At 45.4% G+C, this 20,447-nt stretch overlaps 1 protein-coding gene across 1 annotated transcript in view; it reads left to right on the top strand.

Moving 5' to 3' along the window:
• The window catches only part of LOC126234554 (neural cell adhesion molecule 1-like), a 91,644-nt gene that overhangs the window by 60,812 nt on the left and 10,385 nt on the right, over positions 1-20,447 (top strand). Inside the window, exons 6-7 of the mRNA XM_049943254.1 lie at positions 13,813-13,940; positions 17,490-17,655. Coding sequence (XP_049799211.1) covers positions 13,813-13,940; positions 17,490-17,655 — 294 coding nt within the window. The remainder of the gene's footprint in view (positions 1-13,812; positions 13,941-17,489; positions 17,656-20,447) is intronic.

The following is a 20,447-nucleotide window of genomic DNA, read 5'->3' as shown; positions in this document are numbered from 1 at the left end:
TGGATCCCAACGGCCTCGTATCACTAGCAGTCGAGATGACAGGCAGCTTATCCGCATGGCTGTAACGGATCGTGCAGCCACGTCTCGATCCCTGAGTCCACAGATGGGGACGTTTGCAATACAACAACCATCTGCACGCCAACAGTTCGACGACGTTTGCAGCAGCATGGACTATCTCAGACAGGAGCGCCTGCGATGCTGTACTCAATGACGAACCTGGGTGCACGAATGGCAAAACGTCATTTTTTCGGATCAATCCAGGTTCTGTTTACAGCATCATGATGGTCGCATCCGTGTTTGGCGGCATCACGGTGAACGCACATTGGAAGCGTGTATTCGCCATCGCCATACTGGCGTATCACCTGCCGTGATGGTATGGGATGCCATTGGTTACACGTCTCGGTCAATTCTTGTTCGCATTGACGGCACTTTGAACAGTGGACGTTACGTTTCAGATGTGTTACGACCCTTCATTCTATCCCTGCGAAACCCTATATTTCAGCAGGATAATGCACGACCGCATGTTGCAGGTACTGTACGGGCCTTTCTGGATACAGAAAATGTTCGACTGCTGCCCTGGCCAGCACATTCTCCAGATCTCTCGCCAATTGAAAACGTCTGGTCAATGGTGGTCGAGGAACTGGCTCGTCACAATACGCCAGTCACTACTCTTGATGAATTGTGGTATCGTGTTGAAGCGGCATGGGCAGCTGTACTGTACACGCCATCCAGGCTCTGTTTCACTCAATGTCCAGTCGTATCAAGGCTGTTATTACGGCCAGAGGTGGTTGTTCTGGGTACTGATTTCTCAGGATCTCTGCACCCAAATTGCGTGAAAATGTAATCACATGTCAGTTCTAGTATAATATATTTGTCCAATGAATACCTGTTTATCATCTGCATTTCTTCTTGGTGTAGCAATTTTAATGGCCAGTAGTGTAGTATAATGCAGTAACCGTGAGACAGATACAAAAGCGCTGTCATGTTGTTGCCATAGGTGCGGGAATCGTTCAGAGCAGCGTTGTTGTGCCGCTCTTCCACTGCATTTAGTGAATCGATACACGAGGTGCAATTCATTGACAGTAAAGCTATTGATAGAACTTATGCATAACAATGTTAATACACAAATATAGGAAACACGCATGCAGGGTGTATCGAAAATTAATGTAGAAAATAAGAGGGTTGGTAAAGAAGGTCATAACAAGCATATTTCATGTAACAAGCCATGCCAGCATCCCTTAGATTACGGCGCTGGGCGCCGCCTAGAGGGTAGGAACGCAACATGCCATCCGAGCTGTCAAGGTAGCAGGTCTGCAGGGCAACGATTTCGATGCATTTGTGACATCAAGGTAAAAGAGACGTCGGGTTGAAGTTTCATGACCTTCATTTGCAAACGCTTTAGTCGACATAGCTACGTATATTTCAGGCGGGACAACACTAGGTGTTATGTGCCTCTTACAGGGATGTCAGTCAACGCGTTGCTTTTGGCATAGAGGCCAGCATCTGTGCACACTGAGAAATCCGGTTCGCCCTGCGTCAGTTCATCGTCAAATGGGGGTATTCTTGTGATGCTACTGTATGGACGGACAGAAATGGACCGCTGTTCTTGGGAGGAACGGACAGACATGCGCTTTGTTTACGGGGAGGATGATGAAAATGCTCACGCTTCCCAACGTCTGTAAGTTCGGCGGATTCCAAATCGTCGAGCGCCAGACCGACGCACATTTACTGCCATCTTAAGGTCCCTAAAAGAGACAGGCTCACCTGAGGTACGCTTTCCCCTGGCACGTTCTCGCAATGGCACTTACGCATTGAAGATCTACTTCGAAACGCAGTGTGTTCATTTTGCGAAGGCCTCATGGACGCGGTCGTCGACGCACAGTGCGTACGCTGGGGTTTGAAGAGGAGGCCTTAATACTGCTGGCGAACACACCTCAACAAGCTTGGGGCGTGTTGCACGGGAAATGGGTGTAAGCCATTCCATAATTTGGCGCGCGTAGCATGAAGATTACTTGCACCCGTTCACCTTCAATAGGTTCATGCCCTTAACGCAGACGATTTTCCGCGTCAAACTGAATTCTTCCAGTGGTTTTTGCAAAAGTACGCCATTCAGCCGAACTTTCCGAACCGTCTACATTTTACGAATGGGGCATCCTTTACACTAGAGGGTACGTATGTTCAACAGCCACAGTCAACAAGTGTGGGCACGGAAAAATCCGCACGCTGCCTTTGTTCGTGGTCACCAGGATCGCTTCGCTGTCACCATTTGGGCCGAGACAACAATCTGGTTGGTCCCTACATGTCCCCCCCCCCCCCTTGACTGAACACAAAATGATATTTAGTGTGGCTACGGAAAACTCTGCCAGAGTTGTTGGAACATGTTCCACTCAACGTGTAACAGTGAATGTAATACAACACGATGGTGCACCTGCGCACTTCACATTTGGATGAAACCTTTGGTGTGAACTCGACAAGGAACGATGGGTCGGTGACACGGCCTGCGCGTTCCCCCGACTTGATGCCCAGTGATTTTTTCTTCTGGGGCCACCTGAAATCTGTTGTCTATGAAACATCCATTTAGATCATGAAGAGCTAATAGTGGGAATTGTGGTAGCCTCTGATGCAATTTCCATTTACCCAGAAGTGTTTGAAAGAGTGCGATAGTCACTCCAGCGTCGTTGCACGGCGTTCATTCGAATAGGAGGGGTAACTGTTTTCAAATAAAGGTTATGAAACTTCACTCCGACTTCTCATTTCCCTTGATGTCACAAATACATTGAAAACGTTGCCCTGCAGACCTGCTACCACGACAGCTCGGATAGTATTTTGTGTGCCTACCCGCTTGGCGGGGAACGCCGTACGCTAAGGTATGCGGACATGGTTTGCTATGTGAAATGTTTGCTATGACCCACTCTACGCAAGCCTTCTGATTTTCTTCATTCATTTCAGATACATCCCATATACACATACACAGGGTGTTTCACAATTCGTGTTACACACTTCCAGTTCCTCCGATATGCTTTTTAGAGCCCATGTTTACCGGATATTATTGTCTTCGCTCTGGTCCATACTACCACCTCTGAAAGTAGCCTATCCTACAATCTTAGCAACAACAGTACCGGTACATGTATTCCACTCCTGGAGGTATCAGAACGGTTTTCGCTTATAATTAACGACTCCATCATCCAACAATCCTTCAACATATATTCAGCTAGCAAGTTCCACAAACTATAGCGAGTAGAGGACTGTGCCAATAATGTAATGTTGGTAGGAACAAACAACAATACGATAACTGAGTTCCTAAACATGGGTGCACTGCACTAAAACTAGCTCTTTTTTATGGAACTGGGATTCAGTGAAAAACTATGGAAAATAGGGAGGGTACGGAAGAAAATGTAGCGTGATGTGCATAAATAGGCCGAGAAATCCAGTACTGTACGATAACACTATTGACGACAAATCAATAGAAATACAGCAGTCGAAAAAATCCAGGATGAAATTTTCACTCTGCAGCGGAGTGCAGATTAAAACTGTGTGTCGGACCGAGACTCGAACTCAGGATCTTTGTATTTCACAGGCAAGTGTTCTACCGACATTGTTTTAATTAATTTTTTGGTCCTTATTACTCGTTGTGTTTGGTCGTAGCGGACGTCACATGACTTCCGTTGGAGTTCGTTGTTGATTCCTTCACTCAGTTTTTTTTATTACAGAGACGAGCCTGCTCTCTGAACGAACACGCTGAGCTACCGTGCCGGTATCCGACTCAGCTACCCAAACACGACCTACGACCCGACCCCATAGCGTCATTTCTGATAGTACCTCGTCTTCTACCTGCGAAACTTCACAGAAGCTCTTCATTCTGGATACATCCCCCAGGCTGTGGCTAAGCCATGTCTCCGCAGTATCCTTTCTTCCAGGAGTGCTAGTTCTGCAACGTTCGCAGGAGAGCTTCTGTGAAGTTTGGAAGGTAGGAGACGAGGTACTGGCAGAAATGACGCTTTGGGACGGGTCGTGAGTCGTATTTGGGTAGCACAGAAGTAAAGCTGTGAGGAACGGGCGTGAGTCGTGCTTCGATAGGTCAGTCGGTAGAGCATTTGCCAACAAAGGTCCCCAGTTCGAGTCTCGGTCCGGCACACAGTTTTAATCTACCAGGAAGTTTCAGCCATAAAAATGTCTGTCACTCACCATCTGGAACAACCTAAAACTGGCGTGAGTACATAAACAGAATATAAGGAGAACCATATGGCAGGTTGGTACTGCTCATCAGTCTCAAATCGCATTAGTGGAAGAGGCATATAAGTGTCAACACATAGCATTATGTACGCGATAATTTAATTGTCACGAGGTGTGAACAAACTACAGCGGTTTTAGGCTGGAGAGCTGAATCGTTCGTGTACTTATCTCTAAGAAGCCATCAATTCTAAGTGATAGGAATTCCACACAGTGCAATGTTACAGAAGATGACTGACGCCAGTGTCTGTTTAGTAGATCTGAGTCGCATTCTAAGTGTTCTGCCAATAAAACGCCACCTTTGGCTCACTCTTCCATGAGATATTTAAGAATACGTTCCGGGCAATACGCTTCTCGTGAAACGACCACAGTGATAAAAATTCCCGAAGTCAAAGTTATTGTGAAGATTTTCTAACAATCAAAACTGTTTCACCGAATTCTTTTATCAACAAAGTACTTCACTGTCACTCTCTGTTGCAATTATTAGCTTCCTAAATACCGATATACGTAACTACAGATTTAGTTTATAACTCCAGATGCTATTCTTCCATATTACGTGTCACTGGAGGCAGGAACACACGACCTTTTTACCTAACCCTATAAGAAGATGAAACCCCGTGGATTTATGCAGGTGACAGTGGCATCCACCGTAGAACAGGAGAGTCATGGGAAGCACGTCCAGTCCAACGCTGAGACAATTTGATTTTGAGGAAATCACGGACGTCTGAAAGAAAGTGTGGTGGAACACCCTCTCTTTGCAAAAAGTATGTGATTCACATTTATTGTAGTTTTCGTGTAGTCGTCTTCTGAAATCCCTGGAGGAATGTAATGAAAAATCCCGTACAGGTTTCGTTCTCCGCCGCGCTCTGAAGCGACTGTTTCTCCGAGGAATGTGGGGAGGGAGAGGGCGGGGCGTAAAGTTCTAGCTCCGCTTGGTTTTGTTAGCGTCAGAGAGTTCGCTGTCGAAGCGAAGTTTTCTAACGGTCGCTCAGTCATCGCCATGCGATGTGCATTCCGCCCTCATCTGAATATTGGACCCGTGGTCGTGTTACTAGCCATTAGTCGATTGTTTCACGGGTAAACAACTTTAGGGAAACTGGTGATGTGAAGAAAAGGAATCGTGGGCTTCCAGTACAAGTAAGGTCGCCCCAAAACGTTGGCATGGTAAGGCTCCCTCTCAGCGCTCTGCCCATAAACGTGCATCAGCTGCCGGGTTGTCTGCTCGCTATGTGAGGCGAATCCTTCATGAAGAACAGAAATTTCGTCCCTAAAAATTGCCGGTGGTGTAGTAGCTTAATCCACGTGATTTTGTTGCGCGAGAAAATGCATATGAAGCGCATCTTGGCGTATCTCACGACACACTCGTTTTCTTTTGAGACGAGACTGATTTCCATCTTTCAGGATGTGTAAACAAGCAGAACATGCGCTGTTGGAGCCTTGAGACCCCAGACAATTTCATCAGCTTCCCCTACAGTCACAAAGTGTGACTGTTTGGTGTGCACTACCACGAGATGGAATAACTGGTCCATGGATTTTTGAAGAAAACGACGGGCAGTTACGGTCACTTAAGACCGTTATGTCCTCATTATGTAGGTGTTTTTCCAACCGAAACTCAAAGAAGTGCATCTGGGAACTGTATGGCTCCAGCAGGAGGGCACACACAGCGCGTGTGTCAATGACTGTTTTGAGGCAACACTTCCCAGGAGGTCTCGCCTCGCCCTTGAGGGGCGACATGCATAGGCCAGCAGGGTCGCCTGATTTAGCCCCTGCGACTTATTTTTTAGGAGGCTGTCAACCATCACTTATTTACAACGATCGTCCTAGCACCCTGGCTCAGCTGAAGAACCACATTCGTCAAGCTGTCGCGAACATACCCATCGATATTCTGGAAAGAGTCGAACGAAACTTCAGCATTCCATTAACGCAGTATATTGAGAACAATTGACGCCATCTGCCTGATACCATCTTTAAAACTGTGTAAAGTAAAATTTAAATAGTGCACTTGACGCTCCTCAAAGAATTGAATATACATCTGCTTTAATTTCTTTAACTGAATTTCTAAATAAGCATGTTACTGTACTCCACCCTGTATTTTCCTTGGTATAAAATACAGAGGGTGCAAGTGGTGAGTTGTTGCAGGTGCAGCTGCATCTCAGAATTGTGGAGAACTGAGGATACAATGGGGCTTTGATCTTTCAACTTATGGGAGGTGTTCGAGGTATCTGATGAGAAGAGGGAATTTTGTCACCTTGCAGAAACCGGGTAGAAACTCAAAAAACCGATTCTCTGAGGCGTGGTGGTGGTGGTTAGTGTTTAACGTCCCGTCGACAACAAGGTCATTAGAGACGGAGCGCAAGCTCGGGTTAGGGAAGGATTGGGAAGGAAATCGGCCGTGCCCTTTCAAAGGAACCATCCCGGCATTTGCCTGAAACGATTTAGGGAAATCACGGAAAGCCTAAATCAGGATGGCTGGAGACGGGATTGAACCATCATCCTCCCGAATGCGAGTCCAGTGTGCTAACCACTGCGCCACCTCGCTCGGTCTCTCTGAGGCGTCTTTCTAGTTTCTGCAGGGCTTTCTTTGAACGGGAAATATACCACCTTTTAATGAAGTGAAATAAGTATATCAATAAAATTTAACAGCTCATTAACAAATTTTTGTGACATTTCTGACTCCAACGGCTTCACCTTTTACAATTACCGTGATTAACTAGTACATTCAGCCATCCGTAGAGAGTGAAGGATCATTACTGGGCTCACATTCGGGAGCATGGCAGCTCGAATAGTCATACAGATTCTGATTTTGCTCAACTTCCTTAAATCACTTACCTTAGAGCAATTTCTGGGGTAATTCCGTTGGAAAGGACACGCTCAGTTTCGTTCCCCATCCTTTCCCGCAAGCCGAGCTAATAACCTCTTCGACGGGGCATTAATCTTTAATCTACCTTCCTTCTTTTCTATTCACTGATAATAACTGTTGTTCAAGGTAAAATCTTCTGGGTTGTTACAAGCGTCATCTACAAAAAAAAAAAATGTTCAAATGGTTCTGAGCACTATGGGGCTTAACTTCTAAGGTCATCAGTCCCCTAGGACTTAGAACTACTTAAACCTAACTAACCTAAGGACATCACACACATCCATTCCCGAGGCAGGATTCGAACCTGCGACCGCAGCGGTCACGCGGTTCCAGACGGTAGCGCCTAGAACCGCTCGGCCATCTCGGCCGGCTGAACACACAAAGAGAAAGGATTCGTTCCGAAAGCTAGGAAGTGTTCTTCCTTATCTTTTTAGTGTGCCCGTCGGTGATTCAACACTTCTGCTTTTTGGTGAGTGGTCTCTTGTACACCTAAAGTGCTTAAGTGTTTACAAGTAACAGATGTGTCATCCGCTTAAAGAAACTAACAAGAAGGCTGTAGCGGCGCATTACTTGATGCGTGTGATTCAGAATTTTCTGTACAAATGTCAGCTGCTGCCGCCTGCAAAAGCGAACCCACAGCAACAATCATATTGCTGATAAAATTCTCCTTTGTATTTAAAATAGCTCGATCATAGAAATTATTCTATCAGGTCACACACGTCTGGAGCAACTTTGACCCCTATGATCTCCATAGTAATTGCCAATGGGATGTTAGTAAATAAACAGTTCACGTCGAAGCTTGTTAGAATGGCGCTCTCTGATATCGCCACAATACAATACATTAGGTATACGGGATAGGCAAAATAATGTGAACGGTGGTATTAATGGGATGGCTGTGTCTGACGGTCAACAACGCAGGTAAGGCACGTGTCGTGCGGAGCTGTGCGTGTACAGGTTGTTTACGAGTAGTGCACACTTCGTATTTGCGTTCAGGGGCCGAGGTCGACGTGCAATGAAAGACCTAAATGAGTTCCAAAGAGGTCAGATTGTGGGGGCCCGATTAGCTGGAGCATCAGTAACCAGGACAGCCAATTTATTGAATATTTCAAGAGCAACTCTTTCACAGCCATGACAGCCTACACAAAACATGGAAAGATTTGTTCAAATGTGTGTGAAGTCTTATGGGACTTAACTGCTAAGGTCATCAGTCCCTAAGCTTACACACTACTTAACCTAAATCATCCTAAGAATAAACACACACACTCATGCCCGAGGGAGGACTCGAACCTCCGCCGGGACCTGCCGCACAGTCCATGACTTCAGCGCCTAAGACCGCTCGGCTAATCCCGCGCGGCTGGAAAGATATCATCGTGGAAACGTAGTAGTGGGCACAAATCAAAGCTAATTGACAGAGATCCTAGGACGGTAACATAATTGACAGAGATCGTAGTACGCTAATACGAGCCATCGAGACCCCGTACCTATCGAAACAGTCGAGAACTCCATAAAGCGAATATTCATGGACGGGCTGCTATACCGAAACCATAAGCGACGACAACCAACGCAAAGAAGCGTAAAACATGATGTCCGGAGCATAAATCCCGGACGGCTGATCAGTGGTAACACGTCATATGGTCCGACGTGTCAACCTTTTCGTTATTTCCAATATCGGGCTGGGTTTACATCTGGAGAGCGCCAAAAGAAGCCTATAATGCGGATTGCTTGATTCCAACGGTTACGAATGGAGGTGAAAGCGCGATGGTGCGGGCAGCCACATCATGGTATTCTGCTGGCCCCATCATTATTCTCAAACACCGTGTTACAGCCAACGATTATGTGAACATTTTAAGTGATCAGGCGCTTCCCATGACTCTAATGTTGTTCCCCAACAATGATGCCATATTTCAGGACGGTAATGCACCCATTCACACAACCAGGACAGTACAATCGTGGTATGAGGAGCACGCAACTGGAATGCAGCGTCTTCCCTGGCCAGCAGAGTCCCCAGACTTGAACATTAACAACCCCTCGTCACTACAGGAGGTAGAAGAGGTTCTGATCGAAGAGGGCCATAACATTCCACTGTACAATCATTACATGGCAGTATTCCAAGAAAAACTACAGCTGTATTACGGACAAATGGGGGTCCAACCTCTTATTAAACGAAACCATTCCCAAGTAAGAACAGATGTTCACATTAGACGGCCGGAGTGGCCGAGCGGTTCTAGGCGCTACAGTCTGGAGCCGAGCGTCCACTACGATCGCAGGTTCGAATCCTGCCTCGGGCGTGGATGTGTGTGATGTCCTTAGGTTAGTTAGGTTTAATTAGTTCTAAGTTCTAGGCGACTGATGACTTCAGAAGTTAAGTCGCATAGTGCTCAGAACCATTTGAACCATTTTTTTGTTGACATTATTTTGGCTATCCCCTGTATATGACACCACAGTAAAGAAGAGCTTCATAGGTTTTATAGTTTCTTAAATGATATTAATCCTTAAATCAACTTCTCTCTGGAGGTAGAGAGTCAGGTTGATCTCCCATTCGAGATGTGTTGATCTATGGAAGATATGGCAATATCCTGGGACACATAGTACACAGAAAGCCTACAAACACATATAGGTGTATATCTGTCCGCCGCGCGGGATTAGCCGAGCGGTCTCAGGTGCTGCAGTCATGGACTGTGCGGCTGGTCCCGGCGGAGGTTCGAGTCCTTCCTTGGGCATGGGTGTGTGTGTTTGTCCTTAGGATAATTTAGGTTAAGTAGTGTGTAAGCTTAGGGACTGATGACCTTAGCTGTTAAGTCCCATAAGATTTAACACACATTCGAACATTTTTTTGTGTATCTGCCACGTTGCATACCATCGATCACAGAATCGAGCAATTCTCAATACACTGTCTACACTTGTCTTCCTTATTAGTGACAATAACAACCTGGAATCAGAGCTTGAGTACTTAAAAGAGACATTGAAAGCCAAATCTATTATAATTTGTCCATAGGCAGGGCTTTCGGACTAAATTTTATTAACTGTGATAATAAGAACTAGGAACTGCCTTCTCACTGTGTTAGGTTACCGCTCGTTTCTAGAATTACTGGACGCATAAGCGTAATTCTGCTATTGAATGGCATAAAGACCACACTTTTCAGTCACAACAAAATAAAAGACTTTTCCGCCACAAAACGGACTCAACTGATCACCTGTATACTGGGAGAACGTGTGAAGTGACGAGTGGCTGTGCCAAAGTGTATGCAGGTGAAATTGAAGGAGCAGATTAAACTGAAATGGGCAATAGTGGCCGGCCGTTGTGGCCGAGCGGTTCTAGGCGCTACAGTCTGGAACCGCGCGACTGCTACGGTCGCAGGCTCGAATCCTGCCTCGGGCATGGGTGTGTGTAATATCCTTAGGTTACTTAGGTTTACGTAGAACTAAGTTCTAGGGGACTGATGACCTCAGATGTTAAGACCCATAGTGCTCAGAGCCATTTTGCAATAGTCTATCATCAAGAGAACTGCGGCCTAGACACAAATTTCAACAGCATATTATTTTCGGTCAGGAATACAAGATTTATAAAAGCTAAGTCCGAGAGGCTGTTGGGATTGCTAAGAAGGAAAGTAATTTCAATAGATATGACAGCAGAGGCTTCCAGTGTAGTCGCCTTCCAGCATCAAGGAAGTAAATACGCAGCCAAGGTGGGTGAGGAATACGTACAACGACCAGGAAGCCACTCCTGTGGCACGGCATTATTGTAATAAACACTTGAAGTAGCTGTGTAATGGAATAACAGTGAAGATTTGTGACAGACTGGGACTCGAACCCACATTTCCTGCTTATCGCAAGCGGTCGCCTTGCCATAAGGCTCTCTGAGCCAAACTTCCATGTGTCGTCAACCATGTGTCTATAACAGGGGTGGCTTAGGATTCAGCTCGCGGGCCATGCCACTACCACCTAGAGATGCTTCATACAGAGAGATCGCTTTTTAAACATGAAAACAGCAGTTTTAACATTCGTTAGCACTCATGCTAACTAATGCGAGAGTGATAAACAACACCCACTCACAAATAGAGAATAAAACGTATCGGTAATGCGTAACAAAATACAAACTGCAGAAAAATTTAGACACGAAGGAAATGTAACATGTGCCACAAATTTATATTTCGTTTTCAAAATCAAAATAAAGCCACTTGAAAACGAATACTATTTGCTGCGAACTTTTGCTCACAATTATAGTCAAATGTATCCAAACTTCAAGATATTCCACTAGAAAAAAAATAATAACTGTACTAGGTATATAGTTTTTACATACCTTTGTGTGCTCAGTGGGTTGGAAATTGTCCCGATGAATCGCTGAAAGCCATTTCCGACGCAGATTCGCATCTTTCGGAAAGGAAAACAACATCACTTTCAGTCCAGTTCCGTAATTCCCACGACACCTTGGCACACAACATTTGTAAACCATCTTCACAGTACCTTCATATACACTTAAACACTGTAATCGCTAGTTTTAAGCACGAATGTAGCACTCGATCCAACAAACGTGTAGATAAACAAACGCTTCGAAACACAACATGGTGGCCCGCTTGGAGTGACGTCACGACCTGCTATGAATTTCGCCCCGCGGCCTTGTCTCTAGGTGGTGGTGGCCGTGCCCTGGCACGAGGGCCACGCCGCTCAGCCCGGCTGGCCTATTTCCCCAACACCACGCCACACCATTTCTGAGCGTCAGGAGCGGGAAATACGAACGCGCCGCATTTAAATGACAATACAGCCGCACTGCGCCAACTTCGTGTTATATTTTATATTTCTCAATATAGTTCAAAAACAAAGCAAATTTTCAGTATCATTAATTTCTTTTTGGCGTTCTGAAGACGTAGTTTTTATCTGATACAAACTGTCAACACACGGGCAGACAATTCTACAGATTTTCGCGCCCAGGTTGTCACGTGATGTTTAATTATTTACTTTCAAAATCCAAAAAACCTCTTTCACACACATACGTTATTTGAAATATTGTAGCGCTTTTGCAACCTCGTTATGGAGACGTGGAAACTACTTGAGGAAAGCAATCTAGATGTCCTGAACAATTGTAACGTTAGAGGGATTTGCCTTTAAAACGGAAATTACATTACAGATCAGTTAGCTACATCTGCACATGCATAGGGGCACTTTAAACTGAAACACCAAATGGTCTCAAAAACAGCTCGGAAACAGATGTAAGACCGGCAGTGCCCTCAAAACGTTTAGGAAACTATCGTTGTAATTCTTTGAACCTCGAGTTTTCTTTAACGCCAGTGAGCTTAGGGAACTGGGCTGTGTTTATCAGAATACGTCCCTTCTACAACGCGATTTTCTTTTCGTAAATGCATCCCCATTAAATCAGAAAGAAGTTGTTTCTCATCCTGCAGTGCCTTACTGTGGGCAGTGTGTAGTCAGGTACACTAAAAATACGAGGTCTGCAATCCATTCTGGATATTCTAATTTTCGTTTCTGCACTCTTTTCCTCGTTCTTAATTCAACAACAGTGAGTTTTAAATCGAAAAATCGTTCCAGGTATGCGCCTTGACCTTGACTTAGTTTGCAGTAATATATAAAGTTTCCACACTCTTCATTCAGTTGAATCGAAAACTGTTGCAACTGACAGTGCAATAATTTGTGCGACTTCAGATAGTTTACTATTCGTACCACCAGTTTCTTTACGTGCTCCACGCCTACAAATTTAGCACAGATTGCTTCTTGTTATACAGAACAATGAATCCCGTTTGTCGATCCCTGTAATGTTTCATTTATTTTTTGCCAACTAAATATTTAAATTCTTTTTGCATGGTATTGTAATGTTGTTTCCAGCAGGTTTGGGGTACCCATCGCTTATGCGACTGCATAAATCGCTTCAGGAATTATTATCCCTCTCTCCTGACATTCTAATTAATTTGTAAAGGTTTATGACAATAGATCGGTAGATTGTGTTCTTTTGTGCAAACAACGTCCTTCATATCACGCTACGGTCGCAGGTTAGAATCCTGCCTCGGGCATGGATGTGTGTGATGTCCTTATATTAGTTAGGTTTAAGTAGTTCTAAGTTCTAGGGGACTGATGACCTTACAAGTTAAGTCCCATAGTGCTCAGAGCTATTTGAACCATTTTTTTTTCTTATCACGAAGAAATAGCGAAGGCTAAACAACGCTGGATTTCGATTTTGAAACATGAAGTCGACAGACCGTGGCCGGTCCTGGTGTACAATCTGCTCTCGTACATACATCGTGTATATTCCCGTACAGGGAAGACATTTTAAATGTAAGTCGCTTGCATGGACGTCCCAAACAACTTTGCATCTTATTTCTGAACGACACAAGCACTGCAATATCGTAATTCACAATGATTCCCCTTCCCTGCCTGTTTTGTTACCTAACCAGTGACGATGGTCCACCAATAGCAGATAAATTTCACCCAATAACACCACTTCTTCAGAGTAAGCGCGGGGAAAGACACTTTTACAAGTAGCTGTGACCGATGTTTGAGAATGTTCAGATAACTGCGAACACCGGAAGATCCTCAAGAGGACCGCAGCAGAGGGACAGAAACGTCGATTGTGTCAGAAGAAACTGAAGAGGAACATGACGCTGTCGAATAACCTACAAGATCTTTGACAATGTCCACGAGAACCTTAGAGTTATACAACGATGGTGCTTACTAAACATTTAATTGTAATAGACTATTCTGTTTCTGATTTTCAGAGCCGAAGACGACAATTTTGGGTGAGCCTTTTAGAACGCACTGGCAAGGCAGCGGTATCAACCTGACGTGCGTAGTCCAGCCCCGGCGACAGCCAGAAGATACCGTCCTGTGGATGCACGACGATTTGGTGGGTTGCAACGCCAGCGGTTTCAGTTTCTGCATGCTCATTAGCTAATAATGACGGTAAAGAAATAAGAAATTCTAGTACTTGCATCGTTGACTACATCTGATGACGTAATAGCTCAGCTGCATAAGGACGGTGAAAGATATCGCTTACCTTATTTAAGCAACTATCCATTTGATTGTCTGAGGCGCTTCAGTGGAAACACGAAAATCCTGAAACGGTTGGCCATATGAGGCCTGAACCGCATTTCTTCCGAATAAGAATGCTGTCTACAAAGCCTCGAACACTGAGCCAAGTCGCTTAGATAAAGAGAAGGACAATGGCCAGTACGCTTATGCCATTTGTCCACTGGTAATCTTCCGCAAATGACTAAGATTCTTATGATACAGCCACAGGTATCAGACTGAACACATGAATTGTCGGACTTTGAAATGAAACTTTAAACCGCAGTTACTCGATGCAAAGTAAATTTTGTCGAACATTATAGCGAATATTTGATGCTCTATCACATATACATCTCCCAGTGACGCGTCGGAGGATTAATCTAACAGTCAAAGGCATGTGAGGTTTTAGAAAGAAGCTCCTGGATGGTCTGTTTGCAGTTCCTTCCAGATCAAAATCAGAAAGAAAGAAAGACGTAGTTTTCACACTTGCAAAGGTGGCAGTCATGAGCTAGGTTTAATGAGCTTGACGATGTGACTCTCTCTTCATAAAGCATCAAATCTGGCATGAGTACTCAGCAACCATCTACCTTACCAAGTACACTGCCTGAAAAGTTAATACACCGTTTTAGAGGTAGCCATTATACTCAAGACTTATTGTTGCAACAATGAATATCGAGTGCATGAAATGATTACCTTTGTAGATCAATAGAGCAAGCGGTTCTGAGGTACCGGGTATCGACCAATGGTGAAAAAAACCGTATTAGTCTGTGATGTAGCCTCCGCGGGTGGCTATGCAGGCGTTGACTCTGGCATCCAGTCGATCGTACACATCGCAAATACTGTATGCGTTATTCTGAACCTGCTCGACCTGTTCGCGTAGTTCTGTAAGAGTTGTTGGTTGACGAGCGACACGAAGCACTTCTCATCCCATCAAGTCCCACAGGTGCTCGATTAGAGACAAGTCCGGAGATAGTGCTGGCCAAGGAAGTTGCTGCATGTCTAACAGTGCACGATGAGTTTTACGGGCAGTAAGTGGCCGAGCGTTATCCTGTTGGAATTACATATCACTTTCCTGTCCAAGAAGGGCAAGAGGACGGGTCTAACAACTTTCTGCACGTACCGATCAGCAAAGGTGAAAGAGATTTGTAGCTTATTGTATCCCAGACCATTAGGGGGGAAGGGGAGGGGGCAGCGTGTTTTGGAACAATGCACTCTACGAGATAGCTTTCACTAGACCTACTTCGTACGCGCAAATGACAATCATTTGCATGAAGGCTGAATCTACTTTCATCACTGACGACAACGGCGCGCCATTCCATGTTCCAAGTGATCCGCTGACGGTACCAGCCTAACCGTGCGCGTCGTTGCTGTTGCGTGAATGGAAGACGGGCTAGAGGTGTGCGTGCCCCTAGTGCTACTTCTAATATCCAGTGCCCAACAGTTCTTTTTGACACGTCTAGGTTCTCAACCCCTCTTATCCGTGCTGCGGCAGCTGTACGATCTGCCACTGCTGCTCTCACAACACGAAGATCCTGGCGGGCGTCTGTGGTGCGTGGACATCCAGAACCTCGTCTACAGGTCTGCAAATGTCCACACGACCAATGATACCAGCATCTTTACATAAATGACATAACAAGCCCAACTTGAGTGAGAGTTCTCCGAAAGGACCATCCCGTCACTCGGAAGGCCACAAAATGACCGCTTTAACACTCGCACCGTTGGCTGTAGGAAGCACAAGTGTCTCTCTGTGACATGGTTTCCTGCGTGCTTCACACGCTGCACCACACTGAACCTTCTGGCTGTGAGGTTTCTTTGTTTAAGGGTAGGCACAGATGGCACTCTGTTAGCTATGACACTACGCTATTTGTTGGCGGACGACGCTGAAACCATTATCTGCACATCTAATGTCTTCCAGGCAAAGGCTTTGCCGCAGTGGTTACACCAGTTCCCCTGAGATCACCGAAGTTAAGCGCTGTCGGGCGTAGTCGTCACTTGGATGGGTGACCATTCAGCCGCCATGCGCTGTTGCAATTTTTCGGGGTGCACTCAGCCTCGTGATGCCAACTGAGGAGCTACTCGACCGAATAGTAGCGGCTCCGGACAAAGAAAACCATCATAACGACCGGGAGAGCAGTGTGCTGACCACACGCCCCTCCTATCCGCATCCTCAACTGAGGATGACACGGCGGTCGGATGGTCCAGATAGGCCACTTGTGGCCTGAAGACAAAGTGCTTTAATGTCTTCCAGGTCGCATAAGCCGTCATAGGATCAAAATCGACGTCGTCTTTCGAGGGGTACTAATTTCTTATGGGGGTGTACATTCACCAGTCATCAACTATTTATTTACTGGATTTATGTTCTGTATGGAACTGTAACTTCTTAAAATGAACAACGTACTCTAAACTGCTGTAAATTTAAGTTGGTCGGTTAAGTTAGCCGTTTCAGTCTCACATTCCAATGGTCTTGGAATAAATGTTTATAACCGTAAACGCCATGAAATGTGAGAGATATTTCACTAATATGTTATTTTGGCTATTCATGGTACAAAATTACGGTTTGTCTACCAGTATTAATTTTGTTTTGAATCGATTTAAATCATCGTAAGATAACAACTGGGAAGTGTCCACAACAACGCTCTGCGAGTAAATCTAACCATGTAAACTGAAGACATCACAAGGTGTTCATAGTTCATGGTAATAGTAGTGGGCAGGAAAGGTCATACCGAAAGCTCTTTAAAGCGTTGATGGGTGTCATATTTTGGGCTTCGTTTCAACTAAACACTTTCACAAGAATACAGAAAATACAGAGTTGAAATTCAGTTTCGGGGAGGGGTGTATTTGGGAGCAGGAGGGTAGAAGGCGATGAGAATGATGCGACTGAGTAGCATAAAACACTTAATGTCAGTATCTATAAGTTAACGTCAGGACAGATATTTAAAAAAAACGAAGCTATACATCTACACCTAATTACATTCTTACATATATAAATCGTTAGTTACAACGTAGCGAATGAATTAACGTCAATCGCAGCATGTACGGTACGTGAAAATAACTTTGCAGTATACAAGACCAATCTTGATACCTAGCTGCATCACCAGCGTTGAATGTTTGCAAATTGGGGTATAGGAATAAGGTGAGCATTAAGAATAAAAAAATACCACATGTGGTTCGTAGGACACTTATGTACAGCAGTAAAGTGTAAATTTTTCTTACATGCTGTGTTATAGTAAAGGGGTTGTGATAGAGTTTGTGACTGTGTAAACGACGATGAATGAAACAAGAATCACTATATTCAATTGGTAACCTAGAATTCAGTACTGTACTATTCAGTATTAAATGGTTAACACAAATAATAAAATGCGATTTCTTTTTTTATTTTCATCAATAGGTCATCCACGCAGACCACGACTCCCGCCTCACCATCATTACAGAGACGGATACCTCCACAATAAGCCAACTGCTGCTCGAGGATGCCCAGCCAAATGACTCCGGGACCTACACCTGCAAACTCCCCAATGGCAGCAGTGACAGCGTCGAAATAGAAGTGATGCAAGGTGATGATCCCACTTTATATTTATATCGTTGTCAACGACACATTTCTACAGGCGACAAACAAATGTTCTTCAGAGATACCTTCTGAATGCTTTGGTATTAGGGACTCACTGTCTCTGGCGACTCATTATAGAATAATGTAATTATGATTCATTCAGTTCGTTAGCACAGGTACCCTTGTTTCTATGAAACTACCTTCACAGCAGTGAAGATGCCTGTTACATGTAATTAGCAAAATGTGCAATACAAAACATAGTGAAATGCAGTAACCGTCAGACAAATGCAAAAGCGCTGTCATGCGGTTGCCACAGGTGCGGGAATAGTTCAGAACAGCGTTGTTGTGCCGCTCTTCCACTGCATTTGGTGAATCGACACACGAGGTGCAATTCATTACGTAGACGATTTTCCGCGTCAAATTAAATTCTTTCAGTGGTTTTTGCAAAAGTATGCCATTCAACCGGACTTTCCGAACCGTGTACATTTTACGAAAGGGGCATCCTTTAGACTAGAGGGTTCAACAGCCACAGTCAACACGTATGGGCACGGAAAAATCCGCTCGCGGCCTTTGTTCGTGGTCACCAGGATCGCTTCGCTGTCACCATTTGGGCCGGCTTTGGAGGCGATACTCTGGTTGGTCCCTACATGTTCCCCCCGTCGACTGAAAGGAAACTAATACTTAATCTGGCTACGGAAAACTCTGCAACAGTTGTTGGAACATGTTCCGCTCAACTTGTAAGGGAGAATGTGATACAACACGATTGTGCACCTGCGCACTTCACATTCGGATGAAACCTTTGGTGTGAACTCGACAAGGAACGATGGGTCAGTGGCATAGCCTGCGCGAGGGATTTGTATGTGTGGAGGATGGTAGAAGGATGCAATCCCCATGTCCGGTCAGACAGGAGTTTGTGACAGTCGAGGTTGAGGCCAAGGTATCTCAGGGTGGAGGTGAGCTGGATGGTATGACCATAAATGGTGAGGTAGACATCGTGGAGACGGAAGGAGAGGGTGATATGGCCTATGATGATTGCCTGGGTTTTGGAGGAGTTGATACAAAGGAACCACTGGTTACACCAAGTAGTGAACTGGTCAAGGTGGGTTTGTAGGGCGCGTTGGGACTGTTGAAGGGAAGGACAGAGAGCCAGGAAGGCGATGTCATCAGAGTATTGGAGAATGTGGACTGGAGGGGGTGGCTTGGGCATATCGGCAGTGTACAGGAGATAGAGGAGAGGGGAGAGGACACAGCCCTGGTGGACGCCAGCGGTGGGATGAAAGATGGGAGTTAGTGTCATGGAGGGTGACATAGGAAGGAGGGCATGAGAGTAAAGAAGCGACCAGACGGACAAAATTGATAGGCAGAGCATAGGTTTGGAGTTTAAAGAGGAGACTGGGATGCCATATGCAGTCGTAGGCATTTTGGAGGTCGGGGGAAACAAAAATGGTGGAGCGATGGGAGTTAAGCTAAAGGGAGAGGAGGTGAACTAGGTTAAGGAGTTGGTCTCCAGCGGAGAAGGAGGCTCAGAAGCCACACTGTGTAAGGGGTAGGAGGTGGTGTTGATTAAGGTGCTGATGGATGAAATGGGAGAGGATGGATTAGAATACCTTACTGAAGACGGTGGTGAGGCAGATGGGACGGTTGTAAGAGGCTACATAAGGGGGTTTGTTGGGTTTGAGGAATAAAAGGACGCAGGAAGCCATCCACAGGTCGGGGTAGAAGCCGGTAGAGAGGATGACATTATAGAGATGGGCAAGGAAAGTCAGGAAGGAGAAGGGGCTTTCTCTAAGGTGGTGGTAGGTGACACAGTCGTGACCAGGGGCCGAGTTGCGTTTGGACCAGAGGATAAGTTTAATGTCTTGTGCTCTAATTGCAGTGTTGATGTCGGAGGGGTGCAACTGCCCCAAGTACTGGAGACTAGGAGCAAGTGGAGCGACTTAGGTATCGGCGTGTTCCATGACGGTGGGGAAAAAGGGAATAATCAAAGTGTGGATCATCAGGGACGGAGAAGACCTCTGAAAGGTGGAAAGCGAAGTGGTTGGCCTTACTGAGGTTGTCAGGGAAGGGGCGGTCGTTAAGGAGAAGTGGGTAATTGAGTGTGGAATGAGAACCAGTAAGGCGATGGAAGGCGGACCAGTACTTGGAGGAGCTGATAGGGAGGGTGGCGTTGAGTCGTGTACAGGTCTGGCGCCAGTTCCGGTGTTTATTTGCTGTAATAAGGTTCTGTACGTGTCACTATATTTGCCGGTGGCGTTGGAGTGTATCGGATCCCGATGTATTTCGCTATGAAGGAGGTGGTCATAATGTTGTGGCTCATGAGTGTATTCGTATATACGCGACCCATTGACATTAATATGAGTGAACTCCTACGTGTATATTGGCACAAAAGCCATGATTATGCCCTTTGGATGTGAGACAAAGCGCTCAATTTCCGCATTAGGACATCACTGTTTTCCACGTCTCACCGTCACGTCGGCCTCAACTTGTAGTAAACACTCACAGATGGCAGGAGGCAGCACCAGCTGGGAGAGCCTATATAAATCGTGTCGGAGGGGTTATGGAGATGAGAACCTGTGCAATGGTTTTTAGCAATGGAATTCACCAACAGCCACATTCCTATCGCGATATAACTTGCTATGTGTCAGTTACTATTTAGATGGGTTCGTCGTTTGGTAGATAGGTCCTCAGGGTGATACCTTATACTACCAGGAAATAATATGACGTTGTCGGCTGAGAACTAGGAAGATTCCCCGTAGTTAACTTGGATTTGAGATCCTTGTTTATTTCACCATGGTAGTG

The sequence above is a fragment of the Schistocerca nitens genome, chromosome 2 (assembly GCF_023898315.1).
Source record: "Schistocerca nitens isolate TAMUIC-IGC-003100 chromosome 2, iqSchNite1.1, whole genome shotgun sequence".
NCBI classification, from domain to species: Eukaryota; Metazoa; Arthropoda; class Insecta; order Orthoptera; family Acrididae; genus Schistocerca; species Schistocerca nitens.
The sequence above is the reverse complement of the archived record's forward strand: the minus strand, read 5'-3'. Positions and strand labels throughout refer to the sequence as shown.